The sequence below is a fragment of the Alligator sinensis genome, unplaced genomic scaffold (assembly GCF_000455745.1).
Source record: "Alligator sinensis unplaced genomic scaffold, ASM45574v1 scaffold1892_1, whole genome shotgun sequence".
Lineage (NCBI taxonomy): Eukaryota > Metazoa > Chordata > Crocodylia > Alligatoridae > Alligator > Alligator sinensis.
Genome location: NW_005842966.1, coordinates 158,189 through 173,230, shown reverse-complemented (window position 1 = coordinate 173,230; position 15,042 = coordinate 158,189). Strand labels below are relative to the sequence as shown.

The window sequence follows — 15,042 nt, the reverse complement described above, 5'->3', positions numbered from 1 at the left end:
GTCATTACTGGATGCTATCAGCTAGCCACTGAAAGCAACAACTTGGAGCTGAGAACTGGCTCTGGGGGCTGCCTGCTGGGACAAGATGTGGAGGGAGTTGGCCCTTCTCCCCCACTGGGCCAGCTGGGACCAGGTCATGCAGCTGTGTGAGGTCAAGAGGAGATGCCCTCACAGGGAGCACAGGGCCAGATCTGGGGGGCTGTGGGCCTCCACTGCTGGGTGCATGGTTGTCACAGCCTGGCTGTGGCACTGGGATTGAGGCCCTGCCCTGGCAGAGTGGCTCAGGGCATCGGTAAGGGCCTGAAGCACCTGTGTTTCTAGCCCTGGTCTCGCACCAGTGTCCTGGCCCACTGGCATTGTGCCCCTGTGTCTGTCTCTCTGGCCACCCTGTCTAGGCTCAGCTTCCCCAGGGAGGGCCATGAGCTCAATGCAGGATGGAATGGGGCAGGAGGCTATGGCTGCATCAGGGCCTACTGAGGTGTGGGGCTACAGGGGAAACAAGGATCACAGTGCAGCAGGGAAGGGCTGGCCTCTGGGGGATCCCAGCTCTGTCCAAACCCTGCTAAACACGTCCTGGTCTGAGATATTCCATGCTCCACCCTGTGGCCTCATGACCAACCACTTTGCCCCCAGAGCCCCCAAATCTGCCCCAGGGCAAGCCGGGGGCTGGCAGGGTCTGGAGGCTGCCAGGGGTGTTCATCTGCACTGCAGAGATTCCAGACAGAGACCAGGACCCCACTTCAGAGGAAAGACAGATCCCCCAAGTCCGTGCTGATCTAAGCAAGGGGGGAATTGTCTTCCCGACCCCAATGCAGTGTCAAGCTGAGCCTGAGCAGAGGGGCAGATTTTTTAGCCAGGAGCCTTGGGTCTAAGTCCCAGCAGGACTGGCACATCTTATCACCACCCTTTCAGCCTGGGCTGTAGCCAGCACTGGATGCTGCTGAGGTGGGGAAAAAACTCAGACCCTGGTAGCAGCAAGGGGGTGTGGAAGTACCTGCCTGCCCCCATGTGGCCTTCAGCAAAGCCCAGAAGCCTGGGAGAACTGGACCCCTCCGGTCTGCTCTGTGCTCTGGGGTTGCAGGGGGATCTGCTGGGCTGGGATCCAGCTCTGAGCCTTCTCCCCACAGTTCTTGTGGGGGCCAGGGGTATGGCAGTCCCTGGAGGCTGCTGCTGTGTCTCCCTCCCCACCAATGCCCTTGCAGGGCAGCTGTCTGGGGCTGCCGTTGCCAGCTATGCCCAGAGGTGCCTGCCTGCTGTGGGCTCCAGCTGGCAGCTCCATCTCCTGCCCTCCTCCCCACCCCCCGCAATCTGGGCAGAATGGCGCTCCCGAGAGCCAGCCACAACCACAGCAGAGCCCCAGCTCATAGCCACCTTAACGTCTGCACTGTCGCAGCTGGTGGCAGTTCATCAGATAAGGGGTTGGGGGTGAGGGCTGGTTGGGGAGGCAAAGACCACCCCACCCTGAGGCCTGGCCACAGCACCCCCCCACCAGCTGCCCCCCACTGCAGACACACACTGATCCATCTCCTGAGGCTCAGAGATTTCAGCTGGGTGGTAGATTTCCCTCCCCCTCAACCATGGGGAAGCTGAGTGCTGTGAGAAGGCAAGTACCAGAGTTTATGGTTGCACGTGGCGAGGAGGGTGGAGGGAAGCGGGGGCTTGAAAGAACCTCAAGGAGCAGCAACAGCTGGGGCCTGCTCCTGCCTCACACTGGACACCTGTGTGAGGTGGTGCTCCAACAACTGCTGGCAGAGACTGGGGCAATGCATGACTGCGGGAGCCTTTAGACCAGGGAGGTGTGTGTGTGTGCATGTTCATGAATGCACGGGCAAGTGCATGTGTGTGCATGACTGCGAGTGTGTGCAGGAGTATTGTGCACGTGCAGATGAACAAGAGCATGTACCTGTGTCCAGGTTTGTGCAAGCGCATGTGAGGAAGTGTGCTTATGCACCTATATGTAAATGTGTGCCAGCAAGATTGTATGTGTTCATGTGTGCACAAGTGTAAACGTGCACAATCATGCAAGGGTATGTGTTTATGCATCTGTGTATGAGCGAGGACATGCAAGAGTGCAAGTGCGTGCATGTGCCAGTGTATATTCATGTGCGTGCATGCAAGCAGATGAGTGTGTGCATGTATTCATGTCATCAGGCAGCCAAGCATGTGCAAAAGCCTACATGTAAGTGCAACACGTGTGGGTATGCATGAGCACAAGATCCTCACACCTAGTATGACCTACCGTCCCGTGTGCCCACATCATGTCTTCTCCCAAGTGACCAGCAGTGACTAATGCTAGGTCAGCAGCCAGGTCCCGTTGTGTCAGGTACATGCCTGATCCACAGAGCTCCCCAGGCCTGGCTGTTACCAACATGCAACGCTTGGGAACATGTCACCATGCTGCTTTCTACAGCTGCCATCCCTCAAAGCCCCACATAGCACGGTGATCTCTGACCCTGCCCTGCTCCCAGGATCCCCACTCAAAAACTGCTGGCAACTATAGGCACTTAAGGAGAGGTGGGCAGGGAAAGGCCAGCTCGCTCTGGCCTGCTTCCCTGTGCCCACCTTGGCTGGTGTTGGTTAGGAACCGCAGCTCTGATCTAAGCCATAAGCCTGGACACAAGTTGCTCATACCGTGGACAGGGAAAAAGCCCCAGTTAGGCTCGGAAGCGGCGAGAGACGCGCGGGTGAAAGCCTGCTGCGCCCCTGCTCCCCCGAAGCCCCCCAGAAACCCTCCAGCAGCCGCGGAGCCCCCCGCCGACTCCCAGCACAGCCGGAGGTAAGCGGGGCCCGTGGAAAGAGGGGGCTAACCCCTTAGTGAGTGGGAGGAGGCAGCTGAGTGGAGCCGGGCCGGGTCAAGCCCCGCCCAGGCCCCTACTTCGCCCAGCCCCCCAGGGAGCCACACAACCGGAGCCGCGCGAACAGGCTGCGCAAACAGGCGCACTTCTCTGCTGGTGCGTGAGTTAGCGAGGAGTTCGTGCGGGAGGGCCCAAGACCCTGCCTGTGCACCCCGCAGGGTAGACAGTCCCAGCCGTAGCCAGCCTACCAGAGACATGCCACGGATGGGCACGCGCCGCACCCCGAGGATTCCCTCGGGCTCCGCGGCCCACCCCCCTCTGGCAACTCAGAGACGGCCACCCAGACGGAGCCCCTGGTTCCGGGCTCCACGCAGACAGAGCCCCTGGCTCTCAGCTGCGGGGGCTGCCTGTCCCTTTTTCAGGCTCTGGGGCCTGGGAGCATGGTTACCTCCCCTTGTGGGGTCTGCTCCCTTTTGGGGTCTCTGGCGCGCCAGCTAGAGGGGCTCCAGGCCACAGTCCGGCGACTGCGTGCCATGAGGGACTGCGAGCAGGAGATAGACTCCTACTGCCAGGGCCTTCTCCCCCAGGAGGTGGAGGGTAGACCACAGTCTCCCTCCAGGCCAAAGGATGCCTCCGGGACTTCCCGCTCTGTCCAGCCAGGGGCATGGACCAAGGTGGTCAAGGGCCCTAAGGCCTGCCGCACCAAGGCCCCTCCCCCGCCAGAGCTGAGCAACAGGTACACACCTATGAGCAGCTCCTTGCACGGAGGTTAGAAATGGGCATCTGATCTGCCACACTTACCTGCTGGTCCTGCAGCTGCCGGATAGTGCTTTGGGCTTTCTGCAGGTTCTCGGTGGCCAAGCTGCACTGCTGCTTCACTACGGCCAGCTCCCGCTTGATGATGTAGTTCTCCTCAGCCTCCTGTGCCCGTGTCACTTGGCCCTGGATGAGGTTGCAGGAGGGACAGAGAAGAGGGGTGGGAGGTAAGTGCAAAGTAAATTTCCAAGATGTTCCCAATCCTCTCCCCTGGCTGTGGCGCAGCAAGATGGGACCCCAAGGGAGAACTTGACACCCACCTACCCTCCCTGGTGAGAGAAAAGGGGGGTGGGGGGGCATCTGAAATCACTTAGGCCTGGGTGCTACAGCACCTGGCATCTGCTTTCCAGTCTAGGAATGGGAGCATCAGACAGCCATGGGCTGGGAAAAGGGATCCTGGCTTGTGGCCTCTGATATCCAAGGGAGGTTGTTCAGATCAAGGGGCTGTGTATCACGATGCTGGAGCTGGGTGAGGGGAGGGAGGAGGGTCCACGTATGTGATACTTAGGAAAAATCTGTTTGCAGGTGGCTCAAAGGACATGATCACACTCACCCTACCCACCCCACCACCTGCAAAAATGCCTTTGAGCAGCAGGGAGGTAGCACCAATGGGGAAACTGAGGCATGAGGGGGGCATTGTGCTTGAGATATGGGAAACCTGGGGGATTCTGCCTGCTCCTATGCTGCCACATGTACTCCCAGCTGTACACATGCCTCCACAAGTGACTACTGATCACACCAGCCTGGGAACAGTGTCACCAAGGGGTCTGAATGCTTGGATTCTAGCCTCAGCGATAGGAGCCCTTGTCTGTTGGGAGTCAGAGCCAGGAGGGCAGGGAGGCAGACAGGACAGGGCAGGGAGCTGTTTGGGGACAGCTTGGCAGAGTGGTCAGGGCTGGGAGGAGCTGGTAATTAAGCTGAATTGGTGATGGTGTTACTGGGCTGAAGCAGCCCCGAAGCCAGTGCTCTGGGGACAGATGCGTTGGGGACTTCTGAAGGACAAGTAGAGTGACACTGAGGTCCAGCCTGCAAGGAAGTACAGTGTGCATGTGTAAATGGGGCGCACCCCCCCAAGGATCATGTATTCTATCCACACCCCAAGCCAGTGGGGAGCTCATTCCCTCCAAGCATGTACAGCACCTGGCATGAGGGGGTGTGTACTCTGTGTGCACCTAGCAAAACAGGGATCATGGGCTGCGTGTTCACTCCACAATTGGAGCTGTCTACTTGGTGTGCATACACATGTGAGACTGGTGTCTACCATAACAGGTGGCACACACTGTGTGGGTCTTATATAGCAGGGTGGGGGTATTATATACTTTATATTCAGAATGGGAAATACCATATTTTCCTACATACAAGATGTACTATTCCCCCCCCCCAATCTGCGCATGACACCTGTCACTAGGAGACCCAGTTTTCTCTGCTCTGCCTTGGGATGACAAAATGTGGTTCCACTGATGACCTCTGAGCATTTCTTAAAGGGATGGGGTGGGGGGTTGTGAGGCAAAATTCTCCCCTTGTCAGCCTATGTAGGGCTGCTTCCATTTCAGAGATAATTGCATTTCTGGGTGGGCTGGCTATAGCTGGGGCTTTGGGATGGCACCCATATGATGGAGCAGGGAATTTTCTTCTCAGGGTGGGTTTAGGGGGATCTGGGCAGGGTCTGGACTAGATAGCCACAAGCTTTTAATGACACAGCAGCAGCCTGGAACTTTCTTGTGCTCCCTGCATCAGCTTTAAGGCCTCAGCAGATCTCTGATAGGTGCAGGGAGCAGGACGCTGCCTTTAATCAGCTTTGCTTCATATCATCAGGAAAGGAAACCAGTGAGGGAGGGGTTTTCCCCTGCCCTTAAACAGCTGCCACCCTGCTGATGTGGCTATGCTCCAATCATATATAGCTGAATGCAAGGAGGAAGGGGCCTCAGCTAAAGCAAGAGGGGAAAAAGGGGGGTAGGGGAAAGGGAATCTAAGCCTTCAGGTCAGAGCTATTTACCTCTCCCTGAAGAGGCACAGGCCTGTGAAAGGGGGATTTCTGGGAACTGCAAGCAGTGGCAAGGGTTTTGTCTGGCTCCAAGGCTGGGTGTTTTTAATGCCTAGATGCAGCCATGCTACATGCATTCATGGCTTGAAGCTCTGGGCTCCCAGGTGCCAGGAGCTGGGTCTCCCATCTCAGGCTACTAACAGCCACTATGCCCTGCCCTGAGCAGGTGACCTGGCAGCTGCTGGCTGAGACAGGGGCTGGGCATGATGAGCAAGGTGGGTATTTCTCATCTCACTGAAATCCAACTGCAAGGGGAACTGTTTTTTGCAATGAGATGGAGCAAGGCAGGTCTCTGGCAGGCCAGGCACTTGGGGCCTGTGGTAACTGGGGAGGGAGTATAATAAGGCTCCCTTTTGCTGTATGGCCCTGCTCTGTGGCATGGAGTTTGCTGTTCTCAGGGCTGCCATGCTCCCTGCACAGCTGTGGGCCTGTCCTTTCCTCCCTGCCTCTTAGTTCCTCCCTTCTGTATGCAAGGGGAGGATGGGGCAGGGGGGGGCATAATCACTGCCTCTCAGGTCTGCCTCTGTACAGCCCCAAGCACGGACATCAGATGAGTTATACCTTGGGGGGACAGCCTTTGCTGGGAAGCAGGTTAAGACTGGGCCCTAATTTCATGAGGCAAAGAGTTTTTTGTGGGAGGGCAGGGTAGGGGAGTAGTAATCTCTTTTAGTAGGTTAAATGCATGGCTGGTTTCAGTCTGGGCCCAGGGCAGGTAGGGGTGAGGCTTTCCATAAAGTGGGATGGATTTTCAGCCAGAAACCCAGGGCTAAATTATATATGCACCTTAGTAACTGAGGCAGCTAGGATCACACCCAGCACCCTGTGGTTTCATCAGCATGTGCTTCTACAACTTCAGTAGCATCTCCTCTCAAAGACAATTCAAGTCTGGCTAGAAGACCAAGGCCCCAATCTCCAGCTAATCAATTTTGCTGGAGTCATGTCAATCTCACCAAGGAGAGAGATCTGATTTAGGGCAGTGGAGGCTCAGGTTCCCAGTTCTTTCTAACAAGCTCCTTCTCCCACCTGAAACCCCCTTAAGCCTGGATACAAAGGAGGGTTCCTTTGTGAGCCCTTGGCCCGGCAGCCTTGCCACGACCCCGCGTGAAAGAGAAAAACCAGAGCGAGGGCCCAGCCTGGCTCGGGGGCAGTCTCTGGTTTCCAGGCTGGAATAGAGAAGAGGAGAGCGTGATGAGAAGGGTTTACAGTACCTGGATGAGTCTGTCTGCCAAGGCAGCACTCTCCTACGGCAGATCCAGGCAGGGAAGGAAAGACGGAGGAAAGAAAGAGAGACAGAGAGAGAGACAGCAATCACCAGAGTCACACAAGCGCCCCCGCTATGGCTCGAAGCACAGAACAGAGCAAGGTGGAAGCAGCAGGAGAACCCAGAGGAGCCCAGGGAGATGAGAGCACCCAAGAGACCTCTTCTACTCCACAGCAGGCAGGACCAGTGATCCAAATGTTGGGCATGGGGGCAGGGAGAAGGGGCTAGGATCCATCCTTGGCTTGGATCCATGCAGCCTCTGCCATGACATAAGCAGCACAGTGAATCCCCCACCTGTAGCACAGGCTATCCTAGCTCTGCGTTCCCAGGGTGATGGAGGATCTCAGTGGTGACAGCTGGAGGGGGGATGTTGCTGAGGGGGGGCACATGGGCAGGGGGCTCGATGCCCTTGATCTCTGGGCTGATAGCTGGAGAGTGCCTGGCCTCTAAGGCCCAATCAGTAGGGACCATGAACAAGTCGTGAACCTCAGTGGTTCAGTGCCTCCTAAGTGCCAGGGCATGGCTGCGCCAGGCACCTTGACCCCTTCACGTCAGGGGAATAATGAGGGATCCTATTTTCTTTATAGAAATTCCACCACCCCACCTTAAACTTTATTTTGATCCAATTTAAAGGGCATCTACTACACGCACAGCAACCAAGTGAGCATGAGGCAGGTTTCAGCAAAGGCTGAGGCAGCCAAAAGGGGCTGCAGGTCCAGACAGTGGTAGATGCACACATAAAATCAACAACATGGAGAGACAAAGAGATCAGGCGCTCTGCTTTGAGGACGGCCCCCCCGAGATGCCCTCGTATGTGGGAACTCAGGACTCTCCAGGACTGAGGCAGGCTGCTTAAAGGCTTTCAACCCCAGTTCAAGCAGTAGTCCGGGGACTGGGTGTTGGATGGCTGGAGACTGAAGTAACACTGCAATGGTCCCCTCCCAGACTCTGGCCAGGCCATGCCTGAGCTTCCATTAGCCAACATGGTTGTCTTAGATAGACAGTGATGATGCTGGGTAGTGGGGGATGGGGGGGGAGATGAGAGCTGCCAGGAGCAGGCTAGCAGTCGCCCTGATGGGGCTGGGTGCCAAGCGTGAGCTTGGAGAAGTGGCTGTGCAGGGCTTCGTTTTTGGCAGCCAGGCTAGTCTGGAAGCCCAGGAGGCGGACACGGACGCGGCCTGGCATGGCCCTCACCTTCTCCAGAGTCTCAATGCGCTGCTTCAGGAGACGGTTCTCAGTCCTGAGTCGCTGTGGGGAGGAAGGGCTAGTAGTAAGCTGGGGTGTGGGGGGCCAGGGGGTTTAAAACAGGGGTAAGGATGGAGGTGATTTAAAAAAAGGACTAATTGCACAGCTGGGAGAGGATGGACAATACTTTCCTCAGGTCTGAGGAGAAAAAAAGGCAGGTGTAGCCTGAGGTTCAGTAGCAGAGAAGACTCCATGGACATGGACAGCTTGCTTATGGGATGGAGGGGAGCTGGGTGCTAGGAGGGAAGAGGTGTTACTGGGAGCTCCCCAAAAGGCAGGAGAACAGGCAGCAAGTCAGCTGCAGTTCAGAACAGGACAAGTCTGCCCCCTACTGAACATGGGCTGATATCACAGCAAGCAACGAGCATGGAGCTGCCATGGTGGGCTGTGGATGTCCCACCAGATCTGTGGCAGGCTCCAAGAGGGATTCACATAGCACTTTTCACCCCCATACAGGGATCTGCGTTCTGCATGTAGGCATCATACCATGCTTGTTTCTCAAGTGCAGCCACTACTGGGGTGAAGCACGGCAGCCATCTAATGGCACAAAAGTGAAGTGGCTGGAGGTTATCACTGCACCTGGGAGGCATTGGGGAATTCTCAGCCTCTTGGCACAAAGCTCACTGGGCTCCCTTCTGCTGCAGGGGCATGGAGAGAGGGTGAGAGGGGTGGAGACAGGACTCACCTTGATCTCAATCTGCTCCTCCATCTCTTTGTTCTTGATGGCTGCATACTCTTTCTCCAGCCTGTACAGACACAAGCCAGGATGGGTTGGCTCTGATGCTCCTGCCCTCCCCTGCTGAGGCAGGGCCTGGTGCCAAGGTCCTGGCAGCTGCAAGTCTCACAGACTGCAGTCTCTAGGCCCAATGGGGTGGGTTCCTGACTCTGGATTAGGAGTCTCCTCCATGCCCTGATCCTCATACGACCCTTCCCTGGTACAAGAGGTTTGGAGTCTCCAGAAAGGAGCTAAAGAGCCCTGGAATAGGCCCTGCCACTAGGTCTGGTCTCCCTATTTTCAGCTCTTTTCTCCTGAGTCAACTGCCCCAATGTGAATCTGTCTGAAACAAATCTCCCCAGAGAGGAACGCAGGAAGCGAGAGCTTCCATGGCCAAAGCTAGGAGCTCTGGGCTGGGGCTGAAGCCACAATACACACAGACACGCACATGCTGCCTTCCCCTGCCAGGATACCAGAGGCTGGGCTGCCCCATAGACACCCACCTGGCAGGGTATGATGTGAAAAAGCTTTTATGGCCTCCTGCCATTCCAGCAGCCTAGGCCCATGACACTCACTTATTTCACTGCAGGTGGGCTGGTGTGGGGTGGGGGGGAGGAGTCTCACTAATCAGGGGCTGGGCTTGGCTTGGGATGGGGGCTAGGGAGGTCCCCGATAGGGACTTAGCTGCAGGGGGAAATGATGGTGGGGGCCAGGGGGTCTCTGTTGGAGAACTTTGCTCTGGAGGAAGGCAGGAATCCAGGTCTCTGTCAGGGACTTGGCTCAGGGTGGGAGGGACCGAGGGGGGCCAGGAGGTCCCTGCACTGTGCTGGGGGCAGGGGGGAAACACTCACCTCTTCATCTTCTTGGGGTTGTACTTAACCTGGTAGGCCCGGAGGATGAGCTTGTCAGGGCAGCTGTCAAACTGGTGGGGAATCACCTTTTGGAAGTGCTGGGGGCAGAACAGGAGCATAAGCTCAGCAATGTGGCTACCCAGGAGCCAGTGGACAGCAGCCCAGCCTCTCCCAACCCATCTTCCCCTTTGGCCCCCTGCCTCTCCCACCCTGCCTACCTTGTCTCTTCTGACTCACTTGAGGCCCTGAACAATGCCTAGGAACCTCTACTTTGCTTGCCAGGAGGTTTCAGAGTAGCTGTGAAATAAGGAACCTGCCCTGCTGAGCAAATACAGCCCAAACCTCCAGCACTGGCAGCAGGGGAAAGGTTGGAAGTGAGCGGGGGGTGCAGGCTGGAGTCAGCTGAAGCATGTCTAGGGATCTGGGAAATCCCCCATCCATTCAGGGTCTGGGGTCATGGATGGGCTCTCACCAGCAAGGCAGCAGAGGCTGCACACAGCATTCAATGCTCCACACCTTGCCAGGAAGGGGAAAAAAATCAAGGCACAGGAAATGGAGCAACTCTGCAGCCCCCCTCCTCCCAGGCCAAGCCCAGCTCTGCGACAGCTGTGCTGTGGGTCTAACAGAGTGGGGAAGCTATGGTGGAAAGTGAGGTCCTCCCACCTGGACACTGTGGTGGGGCTTCAGAGCTGGGATCACATCACTTGCTGTATGCCTATGGCCTGGCTGGCAGCATTAACCCTTGGTGTGGCATTGCCAGGAGGTACCTTAGAAGGGGGCTGGATCAGAGCCCAAGAATGTGGGTGGGGCTACTGCGCATGGGCAGAGCCATGTCACCCCAATATAGCATCAGGACCCTCTGTGCTGATGCATAACATCTAAGACCAAGCCCAGTTAGAGGGTAAACTGAGTATCTTCAGCCACTATTGGGTTAGAGGTCAGCCAACTAGGAAGCCCCCAGAAGGGTGGAGGGATGCCCCCCTGCCCCAGGTGTGATGTGGAGCTGTTCTGACCTGCGACATGCCTTCCATGTCCAGCTGGATGAGCTCTGCTTGGTTGAACTGCAACAGGGCCATGCCCACACGGAAGATGATCTCCAGCCCCTGTGGAGAAGCACCAGGGAAGGGTAGGGCTGGGTGTAGAAGCTCCCCAAACACTGGGATGTGGGGAAGGCAGGGGAGCCGAGAGCCTGCAACAAAGGCCCTTAACACAATGTTAGGGATTATTAAGAAGGGAACTGTGAAAAAAAACACTGAAAGTATCAGGCCCCTTTATAAATCCACGGTGCATCCACATCTTGGAAAAATTGTGCCCAGTTCTGGTCCCTATACCTCCAAAAGTGTTTAGAACTAAAGAAGGTCCAGAGAAGGGCAATAAGGATGATGAGTAGTATGGAGCATCTTCCATATTAACACAGACTAAACAGGCCTCTTCTGTGCAGAAGAGAGATGCTTGAAGGGGAATATAGGAAGGGTTTCATCATAAAATACTAAGTGGCGAAGAGAAAGTCAACAGGGATTTATTATTAAGTAGCTCTCACGAGGCAAGAACAAGGGGTCACAACATGAAACTAGGAGGCCATCAGTTTAAAACTAACAAGAGAAAGTTCTTTTTCCCCCCCAGCGTGAAATTAGAGTGTGGAACTCACTGCCCCCAGATGTGGTAGAAGCCGAGTTTAGCCAGATTCAAAAAGAGATTGGACACTATCTAGGAGGACAAGGGCATCAGTAGCTACTGAGCATGGGAGTGAGGGGCACGGCCTCTGAATCAGAACTTCCTAGACCTTAAATACTGAAAGTTGCAAGTGGGAGAGAGGAACAGGGGAGAAACCCTAGTCAGATCCCATTCACTCTCCTTTCCAGCCTCTGCTCTTTGCCTTTGTGTGACACGAGACTGGGCAAAAAGGACCTAGGGTCTGATCCAGGAAGTGCCAGTGGGCATGAGCTGCACAAGTTGACAATTAATTGCATAAAAAAGTCCTCTCCTGTTCATTTTAAACCTGTCTCCTGTTTGTTTCTGTGGGTGCCCCCAAGCTCTGGGATGTGGTATAAAAGAGCTGCATGGATTGGATGAGGGATAAGGCATAAAGTCCCTACCTAGATGACTAGCATAATCTCAGCTCAGGACAGCACAAGGAATTCAGTAGAATCTCAGGGAAAGCCTGAGGCTTCCTGATTAGCTACTTTATCTGGAAAGCCCAGCCCTTGTTGGATGCAGGGCTGTATCCAAGCTGCATTTGTTGGATGCAGCTTGGCTCCATCCAACAAAATCCGCAGTCAGGAGGAAAACTATGCTGGGATTTTTTTCCAGCTATTTATCCTGTCCCAGCTCAGTGCCCTTGGGGAGGTTTTGCATCTGGAGGCAGCTGTGGGCTGCCTCCCCCACAAATTTTGCCCCCTACACCTGCCTCACCTCGTACATGAAGATGTCGAAGACCCGGGTGGCCACAGGCAGCGGGAAGGTGGTGAGGAAGAGGGTGAGGAACCAAGACGAGGCGTACATGGAGGTGAGGAAGCTCTGGGAGCGGAAGTGAATGTTCAGTTCAGGCAGCTGCTCCTGTATAGGAGAGATGAGGGGGAGGAGGGCAAAGCAGGTGATTGATGCCTGCTGGCAAACACAGCCCATCAGGGTCCTGCTGGGAATCTCCAGGGCAGAGAAGGGAGCTCTGGACTAGTAGAGATTAGGCCCGGTCCTGCTCATGGCTCTCAGAGCTCAGAGGCTCTGATTATCTCTGCTACCCCAAGGAGATCTGTAAAAGCCAGGATCCACCCCCAACCCAGATCCAGTTCCTTCTCACTACTAGGCCAAGCTACTGGCCAAGTCCCGTGGGCTGAAGATGTTTTGAGTGAGGCTTGAACTGGTCTGTACCTGCAGCATGTACTCGAACTGATAGATGCAGAGCCCCAGCTCGGCCATGCTGGGCTTGAAGAGCTCCCGTAGCCGATACTCCTGCATCAGGCGCACGAAGACGCAGAAGGCCTCTTCCTCAGGCATCTGGGGGTGGGTTGGAAAGAGACGTGGCTCTGTGTTCACCTCTCAGTGCAGCCCAGCGAGGAGCTGAACTTCCCCAGAATGAGGCCAGGATGTGGAATGCAGGTGAATGTACTATATTTACTCACGTTACGTGCCCCTAAATAAGCTCTGTGCCTTGTTTTATGTGGCAGTGAAGAAAAAAAATCTCTTTCCTTGACGTGTTTTGCCAGGGAAAAATACAGTGTGTGTGTGTGTGTGTAACACACACCAGCAGGTGCAGTGTGCATGCATGTGTGCAGGGAAAAAAATATGCAAGTGCAGTGCATGAACATGTGTGCGCAGGGTAAGTACACAGGTAGGTGCACCATGTGTGCATTTGCAGGGAAAACACACAGGCAGGTGAAGTGTGTGTGCGCATGCATGTGAGCAGGGAAAAAAAGATGCAGGTACAACATGCATGTGTCTGTGCACATAAAACACACAGGGAGGTGCAGTGTGTGCAGGGAATATACACATGCAGGCACCCCAGCAGGGTGTCGGAGCCCGCCCCTGCCCTGATCCCACACACCCTGGATGTGAAGAAGCTGCTGCTGCCAATGGCAGAGGTGCCTGTGGCAACAGGGAAATGGGTAGGGGGTTAGCAAGTGGCTGGATGCAAGGCTGGCGGTAGCAGCCACGGAGTTGCCATGGCTGCTCCGCCCAGCTCTGCAGGGCCTCCCAAAGCACAGGACCTGGGGCAGTCACCCCGATTCACCTCCCCGCCCTGGGACAGCCCTGCAGGTGGAACATGCGTGTTCAAAAGTCTGTTCAAAAGTCACAGGGAGGTGCAGTGTACATGTGTAGGGGAGGAATTGGGCTGGAGGGGGCGGCACAAAGAACCTGTGGCTATTCTGTTAACCCCCTGCTCCAGATATGCAGGCACCACAAGATACCCACCTGGCTCAAGAGAAGGAAAAAGTGGGTCCAGGCAGTTGGGTTCAAGTAGCAACACTTGCCCGAGTCAGCTGAAACCAAACTGCCAAGTCCCACCCCTCAAGCTGGGTGGATCTTCAGCTGACTTGGCAGATGTCACTGACTCGATGGGCTTCTTCAGGATCAGGCCCTCTGCTCCCCCCATTTCCTCACTTAAAGGCACGTGCCTCTCCCCTCTCCAATTTCCAGCAGTTAATTTTCAGAGGCAGAAAGGTGCACATCGTATGTGGGGAAATATGGCATATGGGCACAGGCACGCTACTTCAGGCTTATCTGGAGAGGGGAGGAAAAAGCTCCCAGACTTCTTTCCTGCCTGTTCTTTATTGGCTTCAGGGTGTGAACCTAGGGCCAAAAAAACCCACCAGGGAGGAAACAAAGCTATCAGAAACCTCCCACAAGGGTTTGGCCAGCTCCAAAGAGGGTCTGACTACTGCATTAAGCCCATTGATTCACCTGTGAAGCATGAGAGATTTTGAGCCACTGCTTGCCAGAACAAGCTACTCTACTTTAAAAGAAAATGCTTCAGAATTAAGTTAACAGGGCCATGAAGGCCATGCCCCTGTGCCCAGAAGCAGGAAGGCATCATTTTAATCTTACTGGAGAGCTTTTTGTGCATGTTGGCAGAACTAGGAAGGAGTCAACCAGGCTCCAGCTGGCTGGGCATGCACTGCAGAAGGTAGCTGACTCAGCCCCAGGCTGACAGTAGGCAGGGGGGCTCTGGTGAGCCATCAAACCTGTAGAACAAGGCCAAATTTCTGGAGGGTGTTAACAACCCTGTTAATTGCTCTGGGAAGTGCCTGGGGCTGGCGGCTGCTGTCTTGTGGTTGGATCACACCCACCTGCATTAACAGCAGTCCCACGATGAATGCACTGCCCTGACAGTAGCCGACCTCACGGTCCACCAGGGAGTAGGCCTGGAAGAGAGCCAGCAGCTGGCTGGGTTTCGGTCCCAGGGATACACATGTAGTCTCCTCTAAGGACCAGGAGGAAGGTAGGAACACCGAGTGGTTTGTAGCCAGAGGGGAACACGCAGGCCAGGGGCTTTTTTCAGGGCCAGGATTAGCTTGAGCATCTCTGCTCCATGAACATGCCACAGCAAGGATCCCATCCAGGGCTGTCCAACTGGCAGCCCACTGGGGGATAACTTGCAGCTTCAAGTCCAAGTGCTGCTCCCTACACTGCTCTCTGGGATCCCCCTCTCCTCCAGCTTCTGTTTCCTTGCCCCTGGGGCCAGGGAGACCAGGCATGCAGGCACCTGTGGGGCACCTGTGAAGCATAGGGCTGGGAAGCTGTGTCCCTCAGGCATGCAGACATGGGACAGCTCTCATCTAGCCACTGCACCATCAGAAATGTGTCATAGATGATCACTT

At 55.6% G+C, this 15,042-nt stretch overlaps 1 protein-coding gene across 8 annotated transcripts in view; it reads right to left on the bottom strand.

Annotated features, from left to right (window-relative positions):
- The window catches only part of EVI5L (ecotropic viral integration site 5 like), a 58,281-nt gene that overhangs the window by 12,684 nt on the left and 30,555 nt on the right, over positions 1-15,042 (bottom strand). For 6 of the 8 annotated variants that reach the window (XM_025192761.1, XM_025192760.1, XM_006036467.3 and 3 more), the window contains 9 exons: positions 14,512-14,586; positions 12,596-12,721; positions 12,140-12,283; positions 10,741-10,830; positions 9,728-9,825; positions 8,847-8,907; positions 8,111-8,164; positions 6,864-6,896; positions 3,597-3,737 (listed from right to left, as the gene is read on the bottom strand). In XM_025192761.1, the coding sequence (XP_025048546.1) occupies positions 3,597-3,737; positions 6,864-6,896; positions 8,111-8,164; positions 8,847-8,907; positions 9,728-9,825; positions 10,741-10,830; positions 12,140-12,283; positions 12,596-12,721; positions 14,512-14,586 (822 nt within the window). The remainder of the gene's footprint in view (positions 1-3,596; positions 3,738-6,863; positions 6,897-8,110; positions 8,165-8,846; positions 8,908-9,727; positions 9,826-10,740; positions 10,831-12,139; positions 12,284-12,595; positions 12,722-14,511; positions 14,587-15,042) is intronic. The other 2 variants (XM_025192763.1, XM_025192764.1) reach the window with 2 other exon arrangements.